The 22155-nt window shown below is 48.5% G+C and overlaps 1 protein-coding gene across 1 annotated transcript in view; it reads right to left on the bottom strand.

The window, feature by feature from the left end:
* Positions 1-22155, bottom strand: part of mei1 (meiotic double-stranded break formation protein 1) — a gene marked incomplete at its 5' end in the record, with an annotated part of 203305 nt that overhangs the window by 54715 nt on the left and 126435 nt on the right. The window contains 5 exons of the mRNA XM_079519702.1: positions 7305-7536; positions 9244-9396; positions 10505-10693; positions 10788-10970; positions 21876-22038. Coding sequence (XP_079375828.1) covers positions 7305-7536; positions 9244-9396; positions 10505-10693; positions 10788-10970; positions 21876-22038 — 920 coding nt within the window. The remainder of the gene's footprint in view (positions 1-7304; positions 7537-9243; positions 9397-10504; positions 10694-10787; positions 10971-21875; positions 22039-22155) is intronic.

The following is a 22155-nucleotide window of genomic DNA, read 5'->3' on the forward strand; positions in this document are numbered from 1 at the left end:
CTCATAATTGTCATAGGTCAGATGACACAATGGCTAGCTGGCTGAATTAATTATGTAAGCCAGTTGTTCCCAAGGCCTGTCTTTTGTTTTACTCCATTCTAATGCTGTGTAAGAACAGAAGACGACACACATTGCAGTATAGCCACACGGAGGAAGGTTTTACTCCATTCTAATGCTGTGTAAGGCCAGAAGACGACACACATTGCAGTATAGCCACACAGAGGAAGGTTTTACTCCATTCTAATGCTGTGTAAGGCCAGAAGACGACACACATTGCAGTATAGCCACACAGAGGAAGGTTTTACTCCATTCTAATGCTGTGTAAGGCCAGAAGACGACACACATTGCAGTATAGCCACACAGAGGAAGGTTTTACTCCATTCTAATGCTGTGTAAGGCCAGAAGATGACACACATTGCAGTATAGCCACACAGAGGTGTTTTACTCCATTCTAATGCTGTGTAAGGCCAGAAGATGACACACATTGCAGTATAGCCACACAGAGGAAGGTTTTACTCCATTCTAATGCTGTGTAAGGCCAGAAGACGACACACATTGCAGTATAGCCACACGGAGGAAGGTTTTACTCCATTCTAATGCTGTGTAAGGCCAGAAGACGACACACATTGCAGTATAGCCACACGGAGGAAGGAACGATACAGAGACACCTCACCGACAATATCGCAGACAGTTTGTTTCTTTTTGGACCACAATGCTTATATGAGATGATTTTAAGACGACCCCATGTTATTCTCCCTAGAGAAAAAAAAACTTCCGTGAACCAGGGGATGAGCGAGTGACATCAGGACTTCGGCGCTCTATTGGTGGGTAATGTATACGGACGGACACACAACTCTGGCTTACAATCTGCCCAGCTTTCTATATCTGGTATGATACTGAAGAATCGAAACGAGGAGCAAAAAGAGAGAGGATTGTACACACTAACACACTACGTAGGCAGAGGATTGAGGTTTGAGAGGATTGTACAGAGGATTGAGAGGACTGTACAGAGGATTGAGAGGACTGTACAGAGGATTGAGGATTGAGAGGATTGTACAGAGGATTGAGAGGACTGTACAGAGGATTGAGGATTGAGAGGACTGTACAGAGGATTGAGAGGACTATACAGAGGATTGAGGATTGAGAGGACTGTACAGAGGATTGAGGATTGAGAGGACTGTACAGAGGATTGAGAGGACTATACAGAGGATTGAGGATTGAGAGGACTGTACAGAGGATTGAGGATTGAGAGGACTGTACAGAGGATTGAGAGGACTATACAGAGGATTGAGGATTGAGAGGACTGTACAGAGGATTGAGGATTGAGAGGACTGTACAGAGGATTGAGAGGACTATACAGAGGATTGAGGATTGAGAGGACTGTACAGAGGATTGAGGATTGAGAGGACTGTACAGAGGATTGAGAGGACTATACAGAGGATTGAGGATTGAGAGGACTGTACAGAGGATTGAGAGGACTATACAGAGGATTGAGGATTGAGAGGATTGTACAGAGGATTGAGAGGACTGTACAGAGGATTGAGAGGATTCTGGGAGTAAGGGAAGAAGATTTGTGGTGCGGGAGAGAGAGAGAGAGATGAGGTGGAGGGAGAGCGGTAGAAATGAGGGATCATGGCGCGGGAAGCGACCTCTACACTAACTGCAGTGCAGTTGACGAAAAATGACGAGAAATGTTCGTCGACTATCCTTTTTTCACTGACGAAAACAAAATTCAAACTAAATGAAAACTAAGCTATGATGACTAAAACTATAAGACTACATATAATATTGACAATTTCGTCAGCAAATAAAAACTAGACTAAAATGCTAGGAAGGGACTATAGTGGACAAGAGATCCAGTATAAGTCATTTTACACTTGGTTGCATGCTGAAAATAGCCGATCTACAAGCTCACAACGTGTCGCATCGCGACGCGTTGTGAGCTTGTAGATCGGCTATTTTCAGCAAGTGTAAAACCAGCTATTACGACGGCATCAAGGCCCGACAAAATACATTTTAGTCGACTAAATCAACTGTAGATTTGGGTGGCTAAAGTCTTATGATATTTAGTCGACTAAAACTAGACTAACACTAAAACATTCCAGGTGACTAAAATATGACTAAATGGAAGTTTCATTCCAAAGACTGTGACTAAAACTAAACTAGAAATTTGCTGCCAAAAACAACACTAACTGCAGTGGGGAACTCTAATGTAAGTGTATGCACAGACACAACTGTGTATAAGTAAGTATGCCGCAACTTGCGATCTTTCACAAGTCATTGACTTGCTTTATCTGTTGCACTCCAGTGGATTGTCCAATGAAGCGTTAGTTAGACTTCCAGACAGTCAGTGCAGGGTTTGGGAGTAGGAACATAAAGAGAGCCGTGCTGCTCCAGTCCAGTGCTTTCAAGGCCCCATTATTAATTCAGCATTTTGAGCCCCACGGACCACCATATTGATGCCTCTCTCTGACCCAAAACTAAAGAACATTTTTGTCGTCGTCGGATAAGATTCTGTCCACATTAAAGGAGCATTCAGTGATTTGGGTGATTTGGAAAACCTCCTAGCCCGCCCCGGTAACAAGATGTGCACATACACGCACTACAGTGGGGGGACAAGCGACAGGCCAAAAGCACACACACCAAGTCTCTATCCTGATTGGATAGAGAGATAGCCAAAAATGAAACCTAAGGTTTTTTTTTTACCCCCAGGGGATAACTGGGGACAGGGAGGAACTCCTTATTAGCCTGGTTCTCCTTATATGGTCAGCACATTCTATGGTAGGGAGGATCAGCGGCGTCAACTATGGGAGTGCTTGAGGGCTTGTGCACCCCCTGAAAAATTAATAAGCCAAATAGCACCCCCTGAGATATCCCCTCATTTTGTCACGTAATCAAGGGCTGAAGATCCCCTTCCCTGGTTTTTGGAGGTGGGTTGGCTTATTTCTCTCACACAATGTGGCAACACTGAAGTCAAAACAAAAACAAGACACGTAGGCACATTCCACACACCTTTAGGTCTGTTCGCCCAGACAGTGGCTTGGGCCACTGTCTGGGCGAACATGTATTCATTCATTCAAATGCTAATAAGGTGGCTTTAGAGAGTATAAATGTTGCATTCAGTACACAGGAGGCTTCATTTCCGTTCGATTACTACGATGAAGCCACCTCCAGCCAAGAAGAGATTCGTCCAGTCCATGCTACAATTCGGCGCCGCCGCCGACAAGACGCCCGCTGTCAAGGCCCTGGCGCCCGCCGACAAGATCACGATGCCCGCCGCCGCGGCCACTCCGGCCCCGCCCGCCGACAAGATCACGATGCCCGCCGCCGACAACGTAGCTGCCGAGGCGGACAGCACTGTCAGCGCCAACACAACGGCTCTTTTAAGAGCTAATAATTCTAAAAAAAGAAAGGTCCGGGGGCGCAAATATCAACCCATCTGGAAAGAGACATTTACCTGGATCACCTACAACTCTACGAAAGACTGTGTGTTTTGTAGCCTTTGCTCTAAAGCTGTGGAGCTGGGTGCTCCACTACCATCGACATCAGCACGCGAACACGATACATTGAACGCGTTTACAAACAAAGGGTTTTCCTCCTGGTCGAAGGCCAAAGAGCGCTTCAAAAGGCACCAGAAATGTGACGTCCATCGAGCTGCTGCCCTAGCCATCAATAACGTCAATAAAGGCGTGAATGTGGTGTCGACAATGTCGGTTGGTAAAGCAAAGCAGATGGCTGAAGCAAGAGAAGCTTTGCTGGCGATCTTAACCACTGTCCAGGTGCTGTTGGAACAGGGACTGTCACATCCTGCAGTGCAGAAAGGTCCTTTTCAGGGCTAAAGAGACTCAAGACCTATTTGCGATCCACAATGGGACAAGCGAGACTCAATCACCTTGCTCTGGTGAACTGTCACAGGGATATGGTGATGGCATTGGACATTGGTGCTATAGCCAACGAGTTCATCAGCCGCACAGTTGTAAGGAGAAACACTTTCCTCGTACGCTAAATGGTATGTGAATAAGCGACGGCCACAAAAACATGCACATGTACATATGATACTCTTTTTCTACACTTGTTTTTTTTTTTGCACTCTATATTCTATTTTGTTTGCTGTGTTTTGATGTCGTATTATATTGTACCTTGAACCTTGAAACAATTTAATGTGTTTGTTGTGAACTGAAAGCGCACTGTGTTTATTAGCAAACTGTAAATAAAGTACCAAACGAAAAAAACAAACAACTCGTTTATCATTGATCATTCTGAAATGTTGGCACAAGATGCTGAAACAATTTAATGTGTTTGTTGTGAACTGAAAGCGCACTGTGTTCAATAGCAAACTGTAAATAAAGTACCAAACGATTTTCCGTTTTTCCCCGCGTTGGGGGGGGGGAGAGGCGGGGGGGGGGGGAGAGGCGGGGGGGGGGGGGGGGAGGGGCGGGGCTGGGGAGCACCCCCTGACGTTTTAATAACCTTACGCCCCTGGGGAGGATTATCACAACAAAAGAAAAAAATCACACCCGTGTGAACTGAGTGGTGCAACTCCCCTCTCCCCCTGACCCCCCCCCCCCCCCCCCCCCCCCCTCTCTCTCTCTGTCTCTCATTATCAGGCAACAGTGCAGCACTATCTCTCTCTCTCTGTTTCTGGCACAACAGCGCCACTTTTGCCCCTACTGGTACTCATAGTCACACGCATAGGTTAACACGGACATTGCTGTTCCTTGGAGTGGTTGCACCACTCAAAATGAAGTGACTGTTGTTGTTCCGGATCGCGACGGTGGCATATTCTTCGGTTCGACAACAAGCCATGGAACTATTTTCAGGGGGATTTTCATGGATCAAAGGCACAAATACTTCGACGTTATGCTCCAAAAAGGTAATTAAACAATCCCGGCAGCCTCGGTATATTGGATATATTAATTTAAAGCCGTCGACGTGTTAAAATATTATATAATATTAAATACTACACCGAACTAGGAAACAATGTCGGTCTCCCCTGCTGCAATCTGGTGAAGGTTTTGCCTTAATTGGCCTCGGGGCTGCAACTAATGATTAATTTAACCCATTCAGGCCTGACGTCGAAATTTAAAAAAAAAATCATGACAATTTTCGGAAAGATTTGAGGCACATTTTAACGTTTTTTCAAAAATAGCAGATCTACAAGTTCATAGCGCGCCACTCGGTGGCGCGCTATGAGCTTGTAGATCTGCTATTTTTCAATAGCTAAAGTATAACATAATGCTTAGTTAAAACACCAAAAGGGGTTCCTGCCCAAAATGGGGCAAAAGCTATAATATGACACAGATGCGTCCTCAGGTCTAAATGGGTTAATAATTGATAAATCTGCTGATAAATTTTTTTTCCAACAGTACTCAAAAACAATTCATAACATGAAATAAAAGAGAAAAGGCAAGAAAAAGCAATAAGTATATTCACATTTTGGCAAAGTTGTATTAGCAAATCTACAGTATCTAATAATGCACCACGTCTCTGTGTGTGTACGGCTGTAATCCACGTAACTCGAGAACCGTTCGCCCCACCGACTTCAAAGTCGACACACACGTTCCAAGCCGCCACAGGGGGTGCAGCGCCCGGTGTCGAGTCCGTCGGACCCACGGTTATCCAGAACCGCCACAAAAGGCCCCTGCCCCAGGGTCCATATTATGGAGCTGGCCTTTTGTGACATCACAAATATGTTCTGACATATGCATAGACTCCATATTTGGGCATGCCTGACAAAGAACTCCATATATGGGCATAAAAAGGACATGCATAATAACTGGGGTCAATATTTCATGTCAAGGACCCCCAAAAATATCTGTATTTGGCCTCCAACCCCAACCCCAAATATGTTGTTCCAGGGACCCCCCCATGCAGAAGCAAATATTTTAGTTAAAAACGTTCACTCTGAAAGAATATATAGATTTGCGCCACATTTAAAAAATAATCTAAAATAGCAGACCTACAAGCTCATAGCGCGGCACTCGGTGCCGCGCTATGAGCTTGTAGGTCTGCTATTTTTCAATAGCTAAAGTTGACCAAAAGGGGTTCCCGCCCAAAATGGGTTAATACAACTTGATTATACGACTTGATTACTGTACTTGATTACTGTAGTCAGGTAAATACATTTTATGGATTCATTGACTGGTTCAACTCTACTGTCTTCAGTTCCTGCTGCACTGCAGTCTGTAATCTATTGATGTGAAGGTGACCAGTACGTGGACAACTGGACATTGATTGATTGATTGAAATATTTATTAACAGTTTGCAGAATTACAGTACATTTCAAGCACAAACTCAATACAAAAGCTGTTAACTGTGAGTGGACGACCCAATTAAGCATTACACTTGTTTCCAATAGGGTCCACCATGTTCAAATCATCAAAACATTTAGAGACGTACAAATAGACACTTCTATAGACAGAACAGGAATTCATCATAAAGGAGGTAAGAAGGGAAAAGAAACATATACAGTGAGGGGAAAAAAGGGGGTGGGCGGTGGGGGGGACAAAGACCATTCTATTGACAAAAAGGCAGACACATCGAAAATAACTTCTCAAAAGATATTGGCTGGATGACTGAGCTCAAATGGTCTACGTGCTGAAACTGTGGCTGTCTGTTTGTGAAGCCAAGGTTTAATAGAGTTTTACTGTTTGCTACTGTATGTGAGGAGAGAGTAGGGTGACTGTCAGTGTACATTTGTTCTATTACATCTCACAGCGTAGGAGGCTATGGGGGAAACTGTGCATGTGTGTGTGTCTGTGTGCGTGCGTGCGTGCGTGCGTGCGTGCGTGTGTCTGTGTGCGTGCGTGCGTGCGTGCGTGCGTGCGTGCGTGCGTGCGTGCGTGGGCATTATGCCCTATATTTTAAAATAGTACAAATAGCCAATCTACAAGCTAACAACGTGTCGATGTAGATTGGCTAGTTGAACTATTTTTAAATGTTTTAAAATAGTAAAAAATGGCAAATAAGTTTAGGGATAAGGGGTAAGGGGTGGCATGCGTGCGTGCATGCGTGCGTGCGTGCGTGCGTGCGTGCGTGCGTGCGTGCGTGCGTGCGTGCGCGCGTGCGTGTGTGCGTGCGTGTCACTCTCCCCCACAACTTGGGCTGAGCAGGACAAACATGATTTCATGAGTTTGCACCTTGCTGTCTGGAGTTACTGTAAACTGAATGCAGAGCAACATGGCCAGCCTCACACCTCCAAAGGGGGGGGGGGGGGGACTTTTTGAAACTTATTTTTAAAATAATATTAATACAAATTCTAAAGGTATAGGAAACACACAGTATATGCACGTCTTCCTCCTCACCTCCTGCTGCACTGTGTTTGTGTCCCGCTCCCTGCAGGCTGCCCCCTGCAGGCTGTCTCGCTCCCTGCAGGCTGCTGCTGCTCTCCAGACAGAGTCTCTGCAGAGCCTGGAGCAGGGCGGGTCTCAGCAGGGTGCAGGCGCTGAGCTCACAGCTCCTCCCATCATGCAGGAACGCCTCCAGGACCGCCAGCGCCCGCTGAGCCAAGGGACACTCCCCGCTGCACACAATGCCCTACAGACCAGACCAGACCAGACCAGACCAGACCAGACCAGACAGACAAGACAGACAGAAAAACGCGTCCAGTCGACAAGGACCTTTGTTCTCTTAACACATTTAGACCTGAGGCCGATTCTAAAAGAAAAAAGGCTTCTAAATCCTGACAGTTTTCTGAATAACCTATGTTTCTATGTCAATGATTCTCAAACTATTTCACCCCAAAAATGATATGTATTTGGCCGCCGACCCCCATCTGAAAATATGCAGGGCCCCCCCGCCCCCCAGAAGCAAAGATTTGAATGAAAAACGTGTGCTCTGAAAGAATATATATTCAAAGATTTGCGCCCACATTTTCACGATTTTCCCAAAATAGCTGATCTACAAGCTTGTACGAGCTTGAAGATCTGTTATTTTTCAATATCTAAAGTATAACCAATTATCTACCTTGGGCGTTGGCCAGATTGAGGACACTCCCTGATGAGTGCACCTTTGTCCCAATCTTTATAAATACCAGTTTTACCCCTTGTACTGTATGTCATACCCTGAGGTATGACATGTTGGAAATGTTGAAATGTTGGTTTATTAAAGTTTCTAGCATCGTGACTACGAGCTGTGCGTCCTCTTTTCTTAAGTCAAATATCTAAAGTATAACATAATCCTTAAAACACCAACAGGGTGTTCCTCCCGTCCTGAATGGGACAGAAGACATTTCAGCAGCATAGCATGGTAAAACTCAGTCCCTGTTTGGGGTTGTCCCAGACAGTTCCCGCCCTCACCAGCTAGCCTGGGCACCATACTGTACCATTTCGGGTTCATGAACCGGTCAGGAGTGGATGATATCGCTACGTCATGTTGTAGTATTGTTTTGTAGTCAGCACTCTTCCGGAACTTCCTTTTCCCTCAAACCCATTTTTCTCAATAAAAGCTACAGGCTACGAGAGCTTTTATTGTTATTCTTCCGGTTTGAGGGAAAAGGAAGTTCCGTTTGATTGTTCCTGCCTGATGACTACAAAACAATGACTACAACATGACGTAACGGTATCATCCACTCCCGACCGGATCATCCGGCACTTTTGGAACAGAGACCAGGCTTTCCTCCGATGTGGAAAGCCTGGTGAGGTGAGGTTACTCACCAGCAGGTTCAGTATGGCAGCGGTGAGGCGAGGTTACTCACCAGCAGGTTCAGTATGGCAGCGGTGAGGCGAGGTCACTCACCAGCAGGTTCAGTATGGCAGCGGGGTGCTAAAGCCTGGTGAGGCGAGGTTACTCACCAGCAGGTTCAGTATGGCAGCGGTGAGGCGAGGTTACTCACCAGCAGGTTCAGTATGGCAGCGGTGAGGCGAGGTTACTCACCAGCAGGTTCAGTATGGCAGCGGTGAGGCGAGGTTACTCACCAGCAGGTTCAGTATGGCAGCAGTGAGGCGAGGTTACTCACCAGCAGGTTCAGTATGGCAGCGGTGAGGCGAGGTTACTCACCAGCAGGTTCAGTATGGCAGCGGTGAGGCGAGGTTACTCACCAGCAGGTTCAGTATGGCAGCAGTGAGGCGAGGTTACTCACCAGCAGGTTCAGTATGGCAGCGGTGAGGCGAGGTTACTCACCAGCAGGTTCAGTATGGCAGCGGTGAGGCGAGGTTACTCACCAGCAGGTTCAGTATGGCAGCGGTGAGGCGAGGTCACTCACCAGCAGGTTCAGTATGGCAGCGGTGAGGCGAGGTTACTCACCAGCAGGTTCAGTATGGCAGCGGGGTGCTTTTCCATCAAAGATAACAGCTCCGTGCAGGCGACCACGTCCTCCTGCTGTTCCCGCTGCTTGTCTCCTGTCGGCCTCTCGCTCTCGGCTCTCTCCCCCATCTCTTGGTTAGCCGGCTGATTCTTCTGGGCAGGGAACCAAAACATTGTCTTTGAGTTCCATTTCCGATATAACATTTTCCGTTTTGATTTTCATAAAAAAAAAAAAAAACCCAATTCACTTGCTATACAAAACAGTTGCTATACAAACAACTATTCGTAACCCAAAAGAGAGATTAGATGTTTGCCCGGGACCCAAACTAGTGAAAATAGCAGATCTACAAGCTCGCGGCGCTTCACGCCATGTTATGAGCTTGTAGATCGGCTATTTTCACTAGTATCTTAAAACATTTGTTTTCTAATTCATGGAATTTCTTAAATGTTTCTATTTTATTTCTTCCTGAAATAGCTGGAGAAAAAAAAACATTGTTTTGTTTTTGTTTTCAATTCATGAAAATGTTTGCCTTTTTTTGGGAATGCTTTTTGAAAATGTTCTGAAATAATATGTATTAAAAACAAAATGTAGGAAACAAATGTGTGTAACCAGTGAGTTACAGTAACTCCAACTGAGACTGGACTCTTAACCCATTTAGACCTGAGAGCAGATTCTAGACAGGTCTTCTAAATCACAACAGTTTTCTGAAAAACCTATGTTTCTATATTAGTGGTGCTCACACTATTTCATGTCAATGACCCCCAGAATTATCTGTAATTGGCCGTGAACCCCCATCTGAAAATATGTTGTTCCAGGGACACCCCAGAAGCAAAGATTTGAGTTAAAAACGTTCGCTCTGAAATAATATACATTCAAAGATTTGAGTTAAAAACGTTCGCTCTGAAATAATATACATTCAAAGATTTGCTCCCGCCTTTTTAACATTAAAAGAAATAGCAGATCTACAAGCTCGTAGCGCGTCACTTTGTCACAAAATGTGGTGAAAATAACAACATATTTTCAGATGGGGGTCGGTGGGCAATTACATAGACCTTTTGGGGGTCCTTGACATGAAACATTGAGCACCACTGATATAGAAACTGAAAACTGTCAGGATTTAGGAAGGAAGACTATAAATGAGTTAAAACACCCCAAGGGGGTTCCCGTCCTGAATGGTTCACTCTACCATGCTCTGGTGGGGTTCTGTATGGTGCTGCTGGGTCAGCCACAGCTCCAGAACCTGCCTACCCAGGCCCTTACCATGCTCTGGTGGGGTTCTGTATGGTGCTGCTGGGTCAGCCACAGCTCCAGAACCTGCCTCCCCAGGCCCTTGGCCAGCTGTGTGGGTTCTGTATGGTGCTGCTGGCTCAGCCACAGCTCCAGAACCTGCCTCCCCATGCTCTGGTGGGGTTCTGTATGGTGCGGCTGGCTCAGCCACAGCTCCAGAACCTGCCTCCCCAGGCCCTTACCATGCTCTGGTGGGGTTCTGTATGGTGCTGCTGGGTCAGCCACAGCTCCAGAACCTGCCTCCCCAGGCCCTTACCATGCTCTGGTGGGGTTCTGTATGGTGCTGCTGGGTCAGCCACAGCTCCAGAACCTGCCTCCCCAGGCCCTTGGCCAGCTGTGGGTAGCGGTGGATGAGGTGCAGCAGTGGAGGGTGGTGGGTGTAGATGGAGGAGAAGCTCTGGTAGGAGGACAGGGTCTGGCCGATGCAGTGCAAAGCACCCTGGGAAAGTAGCAGGACGTTTTAAGAGGAGTTAGAACATAGATATATATAATATAAGAAAGCTAGATGGCTCACCCGCGCTCTGGCCAATGGAGAGCGAAGTTGCTACGTGGCGGCCATCTTACCTTGGGGGAAGGTAACATTGTGTCTATGTGGCATGTACTTTTAATAATAATAATAATCATAACTTGCTCAATTTTCAACCGATTTTCTAACGGTTTGGTTTGTTATAAACGTCAGATATACAACGTATATATAAAATTACGTTCATATAAAATTAAGCAGATAAGCGTCTTGAATCATAGCCACGTTGTCAACGTTTGTAATAAACCAACCCGTTTGTAAATCAAGATTTGAGTGAGTTATTTGTTTGAGCTGCCATTGAACATACTGTACTGTAGTCCCGAAGCAAGATGGCCGCCGGGTGACCTACGTCAGAGACTTCGCCTTGAGCCATCTAGCCTTTATATATATCTATGAGTTAGAAGGGTTATTCTGTTTTATCAGCTGCTATAGAAGGAAGCCATGTCGCAACAATATTAGAGATATATATTGTTTTATTTTTTCTCCACATATTTGTGATAAATGTACCCCCACTGTTCTATGGTCAATTAATATATTTTCAAATACAGCTTTGTCATACATTTGAAACAGTACAAAAAGTATGGGACATTGTGTTAGAGGCCAAGCAACATTCAATTCCAAATTTGGAACTAACCAGGTGCTCAACGCAGATAGCAAAACGTGATAATGATAAAAAGGTGCTCACACGGATCAAAACCGGGATCAAGACATAGATAAAAAGAGAGGATTTATTATTTATCAAATTAATAAGGCAACTGCCAACATGTTTCGACCAACAAGGTCTTCATCAGGGCAAGAATGAATTTGTGTTAATCGGATCTTGCGTCCCACAAATCTTGCATGCCAATTACTTTGACTCCTGAGATCAAGGCAAACTAGCTGGAGGGGATAATATTGGTCCAAAATAAAACGTGTTTTTGCATCAAATGTTTGTTTGTGTGTGTGTGTGTGTGTGTGTGTGTGTGTGTGTGTGTGTGTGTGTGCATGTGCGTGTGTGTGTGCCACCAAAACTGTGGTAGGACCACCGCTGGCTGTCCTGACTGAACCAATGGGTCCACAACACGTAACAGTTTAAAGCGATTGTGACATTAAAAAAAAAAGGTTTTGTCATTTTTCTTTTCTTTTTTATGAGCTCAATTGCACCCAAAAACCCTGAACATTTAACATCCAGTAGATTTTCTGTGGTCTGGGGGTTTTCTGGCTCAAACAAGATGTCACAGTCAGCAAATCCCATAATATGACAGGAATCTGCCAACGGATGTCAATGTTTTGCCTGTTTTCATTGCAGCTCAAAAGGCTTCACAGACACAGAAAATCCCAGACCACAGAAACTCCACTGAATGTTCAGAGTTCAGGTTGTTTGGGTGTAATCGAGGTCATGAAACCTAAAAGAAAAACTAAATTAGGCGTTCAGAGTCTTGCTAAAAGACACTTCTACACTAACTTTGGGCGAGCCCAGGATCGAACCGGCAACCTTGCAGTTCCCATCCGGTCACTCTACCCCTGAGCCACTGCCGCCTGTCTTTATAGTCCTCCACAGTGAGACAGACAGGTATAGAAAGGTAGCCTGGTGAAACCACTCCACCTGCTGGACAACATTTGCATTCTGCCAGAAGGGTGAGTCTGGTGTCTCTCGGGCAGAGACGATGTACTCGATATGCAGCCGTATGCGGCCGCTATAGGAGCGATATGCGGCTGTATGCGGCCGCTAGAGGAGCGATATGCGGCTGTATGCGGCCGCTAGAGGAGCGATATGCGGCTGTATGCGGCCGCTAGAGGAGCGATATGCGGCTGTATGCGGCCGCTAGAGGAGCGATATGCGGCTGTATGCGGCCGCTAGAGGAGCGATATGCGGCTGTATGCGGCCGCTAGAGGAGCGATATGCGGCTGTATGCGGCCGCTAGAGGCGGGATCAACGAGAGACTGATGACATATTGAAGCTGTGCCACAGCGCAAATGTAAACTCAACCTAACAAGACTATAAACTCCAAATTATTATGGAGATATCATATTTTTGTCCCGCTGCTTCCGGGTTCATGGTTTCTGCTTGAGAGAGACCAGATGGAGGCAGGAGGAGGGAACTGGTGAACTCAATACTGCCGCAATCTGGCGGAGTCAGGTTAATAGAATGAACCCCAAGCTGCAACGTGTAGCAGAATGTTCTGAAAGGCCCCAGAGTTATATATACCAGTAGTATGAGAGCCATGACTCTGAGGGAAATGTCTCCAGGAGGAGGTCATCTCAATCTGTCTCTCCCCTTGTAGTATGAGAGCCATGACTCTGAGGGAAATGTCTCCAGGAGGAGGTCATCTCAATCTGTCTCTCCCCTTGTAGTATGAGAGCCATGACTCTGAGGGAAATGTCTCCAGGAGGAGGTCATCTCAATCTGTCTCTCCCCTTGTAGTATGAGAGCCATGACTCTGAGGGAAATGTCTCCAGGAGGAGGTCATCTCAATCTGTCTCTCCCCTTGTAGTATGAGAGCCATGACTCTGAGGGAAATGTCTCCAGGAGGAGGTCATCTCAATCTGTCTCTCCCCTTGTAGTATGAGAGCCATGACTCTGAGGGAAATGTCTCCAGGAGGAGGTCATCTCAATCTGTCTCTCCCCTTGCAATATTCAAACAGTAAATGTAAAAAATATATATTTATATACTGGTATGCGCAAGCGCGCACGCACGCATTCACGCACGCACGCACGCATTCACGCACGCACGCACGCACGCACACCATATACAGTATACATACTGTGGCGTCTCGATCGAGGACCGCGCGCCACGGGTTAGCAACCCCGGGGAGAGAGAGGGGGAGGACGGAGTAAGGCACTATCACCTGGGAGTGGTCCAGGACGGACGGTACATCCCACGTCACCTCTTCATTTATCAATCGAGCTGACAGCTGCGGGCCAACGCCCAGACGGTATAAAAGCCTCCGCCCTCCTCAGTTAGTCGACTCTCCCGGGGAACAAGCTGATCTGCGGTGCGCGGTAAGACAAACACATGATCCCTCTCTCTATATGCCATGTATGATAACGGGATCCTAATTATTGTTCTCTCACCTCACAGGACATTCCAGGCAGTGCGGATTGATAGGACCGTTGGGCTCGGAGGCTTGTGGCACAACAGTTCCCCTGAACCCCCCCCCCCCATGACTAGAAGCGTCAGAGGCGCACATATAGGCTCGAGAAGAGCGCACGGCACACCCCCCCCTTGAGATAGAGAGGTGCCGTTTATTTCACAGAGCACGGACTTGGATAAAGGCCAAAACCCTAAGTTAACTTTACTCACCTTGTTTTGGAAACCACTGGTCCCTCCATTGCTCACTGTAGAGGCAAGGCCTAATCTACAACATTTTCCTTTGAATGAATAAAACAGTGCCAGAATTGGCTTGACGTGACGCTGCCTCCTGTGTGTTCTTGGTGTGAGAAGTAGCGGCCCCCACATATGGTGGAGAATGCGGGCAATGCACTGATTCACGCCAAGGCATACTCAAACAATAGTAAACATGGAGCATGCCCAAGCCATACACGCTCTCCTAAAGAGCCAGGCTGATTTACAGAAGAGTCAGACTGAGCTGCAGGGAGCAATGCAAGCGCTCATGATGAAAATTACACAGGATGGCAATGCCACTAGATCCCCAGGTGATGTCCTCACGAAACAGTCCCCCGGTGATGATATAGAGGCGTATGTTGAGCTCTTTGAGCGCACGGCCACCCGTGAGCGGTGGCCCATAGCGGACTGGGCGTCCCTCATAGCCCCGTTCCTCTCCGGGGAGGCCCAGCTAGCGTGTAGGGATCTACCGGACGCCGATGCCCGAGATTTCGGCAAACTGAAAGCTGCCATATTTGCCCGCCATGGATATAGCCTCCCAGCCAGAGCCCAACGGTTTCACAACTGGAACTTCCTCCCGAATCAGCCCCCCCGTCCCCAGCTAGCCGCATTGATAAGGTTGACACGAAACTGGCTATTAAGTCCGGGAGAGCCAGCCTGTGCCGACCGAGTGATCCTGGATCGATGCATTAGAGCGCTGCCCCCCAAAGCGCGAGATTATGCAGCCCATGTAAGTCCAAGCACCGTAGACGAGTTAATCGCTCTACTAGAGAACTTCCAAGTCTGCCACGAGATGCAGAAAAGCGCACCGAAAGTGGACCCCCCCAAGGTGTCGGGAGACGAGCGGTCCGGCCGGGACCGCCGCCGACAGAAGCACGGGGCCCCGAACCCAACGGGTCGCCGAGATGCCGGAGCGGCGGATCGCTCTTCCACGACGCGACGCTGTTATCTCTGCGGGAAAGAAGACCACCTCTCTTGGAGCTGCCCACTCAAAGAACAAGATGTGAGTATGGCCTCGGCCGTCTCCGAAGGCACGAGACCCTGCCTCTACGGCCAGGATGAGAGAGGAAAGCAGCGCACCCTGCCGGTCAAAGTGGACGGCAAGGACACACACGCACTGTTGGACTCCGGGAGCGTCGTCACACTTGTGCGCCCCGCCTACGCCGGCGTCATAGAAAGAGAAACCATACCCGTGACCTGTGTGCATGGGGACATGAAACGCTACCCACTGACCAACATCAGAATCCAGTCCCCACGTGGAAGCACCACCCTGGCGGCCGGGGTCGTGCCAAACCTACCTGTACCCCTCCTACTTGGCGCAGACTGTGTCCTCTTCGACAGATATTGGGGTGCGACGGATCCCCGGGCGCCGAAGAAGACGAAACAGCGTAAGCACCGCCCCGCCAGACGACCCAGAGGAGCCCGACACGCGCTCCCCGCCTTCCGTGACAGCTCGCCTAGAACCACAGATGACAGCTCACGCTCGGACGAGTCACAGGGTGGGATCGAGAGCGGACCCCCCACCGAGGAAGACGCGGTGAACCCCGAGGACACGTTTGCCGAGTTTCCTATGGCAGAGGCGACACCACCCGCACGAGAGGGCGAGTTCGCCAGCCAGCAGTGGGCAGATCCGAATCTGGAGATGGCACGACAGCGGGTGGCAGCAATCGATGGTAACGCCTGTGACTCGGTGAGTGATAAAACCTTTCCTCATTTCACTGTTAAGCGGGGCCTCTTGTATAGAATAGTCACAATACAGGACGGGGACGTAATTGAACAATTGCTAGTACCACGAAGTTACGTGTCCCGTGTGCTTTACCTCGCACACACGCACCAACTCGGTGCCCACCTTGGTGTAAAAAAAACATATGAGAGGATTCTGGCTCGCTTCTACTGGCCCGGTATCAAGCGGGCGGTAGAAGATTTCTGTCGAGAGTGTCCCGAGTGCCAGATAGTGAGCCCCAAGCCGCATTTCCGTAACCCACTGATCCCAATGCCGATCATCGAAACCCCGTTCGAACGAATCGCCATGGACATAGTGGGCCCCCTGCCCAAGTCGGCCCGGGGACATCGTTACATATTGGTAATCGTAGATTACGCCACCCGCTACCCCGAGGCAATACCACTCCGTGCCGCCACGGCCAGAGCGGTCGCCCACGAAGTGATGTTGCTGTGTAGTAGGGTGGGAATCGTGTCAGAGATCCTCACAGATCAGGGTACATGCTTCATGTCGACTGTGTTAAAACACCTCTATAAATGGCTTAAAGTCAAAAGTATCAGAACCTCCGCCTACCACCCACAGACGGACGGACTGGTCGAGAGGTTCAATAAAACATTAAAACAGATGTTAAAAAAGGTGGCCGAAACTGATGGGAAAGATTGGGATCAACTAATACCCTATGTGCTGTTTTCTATACGCGAAGTCCCACAGGCTTCAACTGGGTTCTCACCGTTCGAGCTGGTATACGGGAGGCGACCAAGGGGCCTGCTAGACCTCGCCAAAGAGGCCTGGGAGAGCCAGCCCTCCCCTCACAGGAGTGTGGTTGACCATGTCCAACAATTGCAGGCCCGGGCCAGCAAAGTCTGGCCGCTCGTGAGGGGATATATGGAAAAGGCACAGAGGGACCAGGCCAGACTATATAACCGTGGCGCCGTGCTACGAGAATTCCAGGTGGGAGAAAAAGTGCTCGTTCTAGTCCCCACATCTGAATGCAAGTTTCTGGCTAGGTGGCAGGGCCCCTTCGAGGTAACAGAAAAGACTGGACCGGTTACATATCGCGTGAGCCAGCCGGGCAAGCGAAAACCACAGCAGATATATCACGTCAATATATTAAAGAAGTGGCACTCATCCGTGCCGAGGCCTGACTGTGCTCTATTAACTGTTGTCTCCTCTCAGGCGCCACCTCCTGTCCCCATCGGGGAAGAGCTATCCCCGCAGCAGGTCCAGGACGTGAGAGAATTAATAAGCCGGTGTCACGACCGCTTCTCAGACCGGCCAGGGCGCACCCACCTCGCCAAGCACGACATCGTTACCACCCCCGGGGTTGTCATTAGACAGCGGCCCTATAGAATCCCCGAGGCCCGCAGGATAGCCATTAGGGACGAGGTAAAAAAGATGCTAGAGCTGGACGTGATCGAGGAATCTCACAGCGCCTGGTGTAGCCCAATTGTTATTGTACCAAAACCTGACGGTGCATTACGATTTTGCAATGACTTTAGGAAAGTAAACGAGGTGTCCCACTTCGATTGCTACCCCATGCAGAGGACCGACGAACTCACAGAGCGGCTGGGCCCCGCGAGATTTATCAGCACATTAGATTTAACGAAGGGATATTGGCAAATCCCATTGACCGACCGGGCCAAAGAGAAAACAGCCTTCTCCACACCAGAAGGGCTGTTCCACTACAAGGTCTTACCGTTCGGGTTACACGGAGCTCCCGCCACATTCCAACGCTTGATGGACAGGATTCTCCGCCCCCACCAAGAGTACGCGGCCGCCTACCTAGATGACGTCATCATACACTCAAGGAGCTGGCAAGAGCACCTCCGCCACTTGGAGGCAGTGTTGGATGGGCTAAGGGCGGCCAACCTCACTGCCAGCGCCAAGAAATGCAGGGTGGGAATGACAGAGACAGATTATCTAGGCTTCACGATTGGACGCGGATGTTTAAGACCCCAGGCTCGAAAGGTTGAGCGGATAAGGACCTGGCCCCGCCCCACCACGAAAAGGTCGAAAAGATCGTTATACGATCTAACACGTCAGAGGGAGCCGAACCACGTCAGATGGAACCCAGAGGCAGAGGGGGCTTTCGAACTATTAAAGGGAGCACTTTGTGAGGAACCTGTACTCATATCGCCTGACTTTAACAGACCTTTTCTCCTACACACAGACGCATCGGGGACAGGCGTCGGCGCGGTTCTCGCGCAAGTAATAGACGGAGAAGAGCACCCCATCACGTATGTCAGCCGAAAGCTGCTGAAGCATGAACGGAACTACGCGACAGTCGAAAAGGAATGTCTCGCCATTAAATGGGCGATACACCATCTGCGGTATTACCTCTGGGGACGCCAATTCACGCTAGTCACCGACCATGCCCCACTGAAGTGGATGGCCACAAATAAGGACAAGAACAGCAGAGTGACGAGGTGGTTCATTGACCTCCAGAACTACAAGTTCACCGTGGAACATCGGCCGGGCAAGTCGATACCACATGCGGACGCCCTGTCCCGGCTATATGAGGATAGGAGTGATGATGTCCCCCGCCGCAGCGTGAAACATAGAGGGGGGATATGTGGCGTCTCGATCGAGGACCGCGCGCCACGGGTTAGCAACCCCGGGGAGAGAGAGGGGGAGGACGGAGTAAGGCACTATCACCTGGGAGTGGTCCAGGACGGACGGTACATCCCACGTCACCTCTTCATTTATCAATCGAGCTGACAGCTGCGGGCCAACGCCCAGACGGTATAAAAGCCTCCGCCCTCCTCAGTTAGTCGACTCTCCCGGGGAACAAGCTGATCTGCGGTGCGCGGTAAGACAAACACATGATCCCTCTCTCTATATGCCATGTATGATAACGGGATCCTAATTATTGTTCTCTCACCTCACAGGACATTCCAGGCAGTGCGGATTGATAGGACCGTTGGGCTCGGAGGCTTGTGGCACAACAGTTCCCCTGAACCCCCCCCCCCCATGACTAGAAGCGTCAGAGGCGCACATATAGGCTCGAGAAGAGCGCACGGCACACCCCCCCCTTGAGATAGAGAGGTGCCGTTTATTTCACAGAGCACGGACTTGGATAAAGGCCAAAACCCTAAGTTAACTTTACTCACCTTGTTTTGGAAACCACTGGTCCCTCCATTGCTCACTGTAGAGGCAAGGCCTAATCTACAACATTTTCCTTTGAATGAATAAAACAGTGCCAGAATTGGCTTGACGTGACGCTGCCTCCTGTGTGTTCTTGGTGTGAGAAGTAGCGGCCCCCACAATACTGTAAATACAGACAAACGCGTGCGGGCACACATGCACGTGCCGCGCACGCACGCGGCACACACACACACACACACACACGCACGCACGCACGCACGCACGCACGCACGCACGCACGCACGCACGCACGCACGCACGCACGCACGCTTACACGTACAAAGTTGCAGAGCCATCACTGCAGAGCAGAGCGTTTACAACATAATAATTCTTCAAACGGATGAATAAAATGCTGCCGCGTCTCGACAGGAAAGGAAAGTATAATTTTCTCTGCGTGGCCGTGCACTGTGTGGCCGTGCACTGTGTGGCCGTGCACTGCGTGGCCGTGCACAGTGCACGTGCACTGTGTGACCGTGCACTGTGTGGCCGTGCACTGTGTGACCGTGCACTGTGTGGCCGTGCACTGCGTGGCCGTGCACTGTGTGGCCGTGCACTGTGTGGCCGTGCACTGTGTGGCCGTGCACTGCGTGGCCGTGCACTGTGTGGCCGTGCACTGCGTGGCCGTGCACTGTGTGGCCGTGCACTGTGTGACCGTGCACTGTGTGGCCGTGCACTGTGTGGCCGTGCACTGCGTGGCCGTGCACTGTGTGGCCGTGCACTGCGTGGCCGTGCACTGTGTGCAGGCTGCAACGTGAGAAATACGCCCCGAAGAAGATCCTGCCAGAGATGTTTACCTCTGGTGTTAAAACGTACAGTTCACGAGGTGTTGTAAACGCTTTGCAAAGCCAGCGTAGGCCTCATTTGGCAGTTAATTAGTCTCCTCTAGCCCATTTAAGCCCGACGTCGAAGTTTTTAAAATGTCTTCTAAATCATGACAGTTTTCTGAAATAACTATTTCTGTTTCTGTATCAATGGTGCTCAATATTTCATGTCAAGGAACCCAAAAATGATGATGTAATTGGCCACCGACCCCCATCTGAAAATATGTTGTTCCAGGAACCTCCCAGAAGCAAAGATTTGAGTTAAAAATGTTCGCTCTGAAAGAATATAATATATTCCAAATTTGCGCCACATTTTCACGATTTTTCAAAAATAGCAGACCTACAAGCTTGTAGCACGGCACTCGGTGCCGCGCTATGAGCTTGTAGATCTGCTATTTTTCAATAGCTAAAGTATAACATAATGCTTAAAACACCAAAAGGGGTTCCCGCCCAAAATAGGCTAGAGACAGCGTGATGTGGTTTTCACATCTAAACACATCATGATCGTCTGTCACACTTAAGACCATAAAGCTTTGATTCTGTGCCTGGAATTGGCCTTGATGTTTAACTCATTCAGGACGGGGAACCCCTTTTGGGTGTTTGTAGCATTATGTTATACTTTTAACTAATGAAATATAGCATTAGTTTTAAATCGTGAAAATGTGGCGCAAATCATATTTTCAGATGGGGGTCGGCAGCCAAATGCAGATATTTTTTTAGGTCCTCCTTGACATGAAAATGTTTTAGAACGACATAGAAACATGTTTTTTTTTCCAGAAAACTGTCAGGATTTGGAAGCGATTTGTAGTAGTGATGCACCGAATATTCGGCCATATATAAGGCCATGACAGCAATGGTAGGAAAAAAAGATATATAATATTAATCATATTCGGGTATTCGGTTTTCGGCCAACTGTTTCCTATATTCGGTATTCGGTTTCGGCCAAGAATTTCCCTTTCGGTGCATCCCTAATTTGTAGATGAAAAGAATCCTCCTCAGGTGGAAACGGGTTAAGATATGATTCCATCCAACTGCAGCGAGGCCGACCGCCAACTCAACTCAACACACTTTCCAGAAGTAATGTTTAATGTTTATCCCCCTCTGGGGTTTACTGCCATATAAACTAAAGTTGCTAGGAAGATATCATCCGCTCAGGACTAAGACATGATAGCATTAAAGGGACATTTCACCACTGGAAGAAACTGCCGTCACTCAATGTTAATAGTATTTGTGAGTACATTTGACTGATCAGCGACTTCCATTGGATTTTTTTTGAATTTTCATATGAAAGCAGGGAATCATAGCTTCAAATTGACATATTGGTTGTTCAGTTTGACCCTCCAGTTTTGGAGATATGGCGTATAGAGTAATGTCTTGCAGAAAACAGCCAGTTGAGAAAACAGGCTTGAAAGGTTCACTTCTGTGGTCTCTACCATTAAGCCTAGCTACATGTTTAAGCATTTATTTCATATTTACATCTCGATTTCAGCTCTGACACTTATTTCAGACATGTTCTAGTATGTGAAGAGTCTTCCTGTGCTATTAACTCACGATGGCAGGCTCTCAGTCAAATCTGGTCACATTTGTTGTAGATAAAAGTATAGCACAATTTGAAATGTGCATCCTATGGCCAGACAAAATAATGAAGTCTGTGTGTTTGACTGTATTGTTGAATTCCTACAATGCCCATAATGCTTCAGTGCACTTCCCCTCCTTGTGGAGAGGAGCGGAGGCTGCATGGAGGTGTGACTTTGTAGTCCAGGAAGGAAGTGAGACCACAATAAAAGAGAACTGATTTGCAGTTTAATACCGAGTGGAGGTCGGGGGCGTGGTCCTGCGTGACGGCCAGCAGGTAGAGGGCAGAGCGGAGCACAGCGGCGGGAGGAGGCAGGTCACCGTGACCTCCTCCATGCTCCTGGACAGAGCACAGCATGTGGACCACACTGGAGAACAAGGTCTGCTCGGGCAGGAGCCTGGACAACACACACACACACACGCACGCACGCGCGCGCACACACAGAGAGAGAGAGAGAGAGAGAGAGAGAGAGAGAGAGAGCATAAGCGAACAAAATTAGGGAAACATTTACATT

This window comes from Electrona antarctica (genome assembly GCF_951216825.1).
Source record: "Electrona antarctica genome assembly, chromosome: 14".
Lineage (NCBI taxonomy): Eukaryota > Metazoa > Chordata > Actinopteri > Myctophiformes > Myctophidae > Electrona > Electrona antarctica.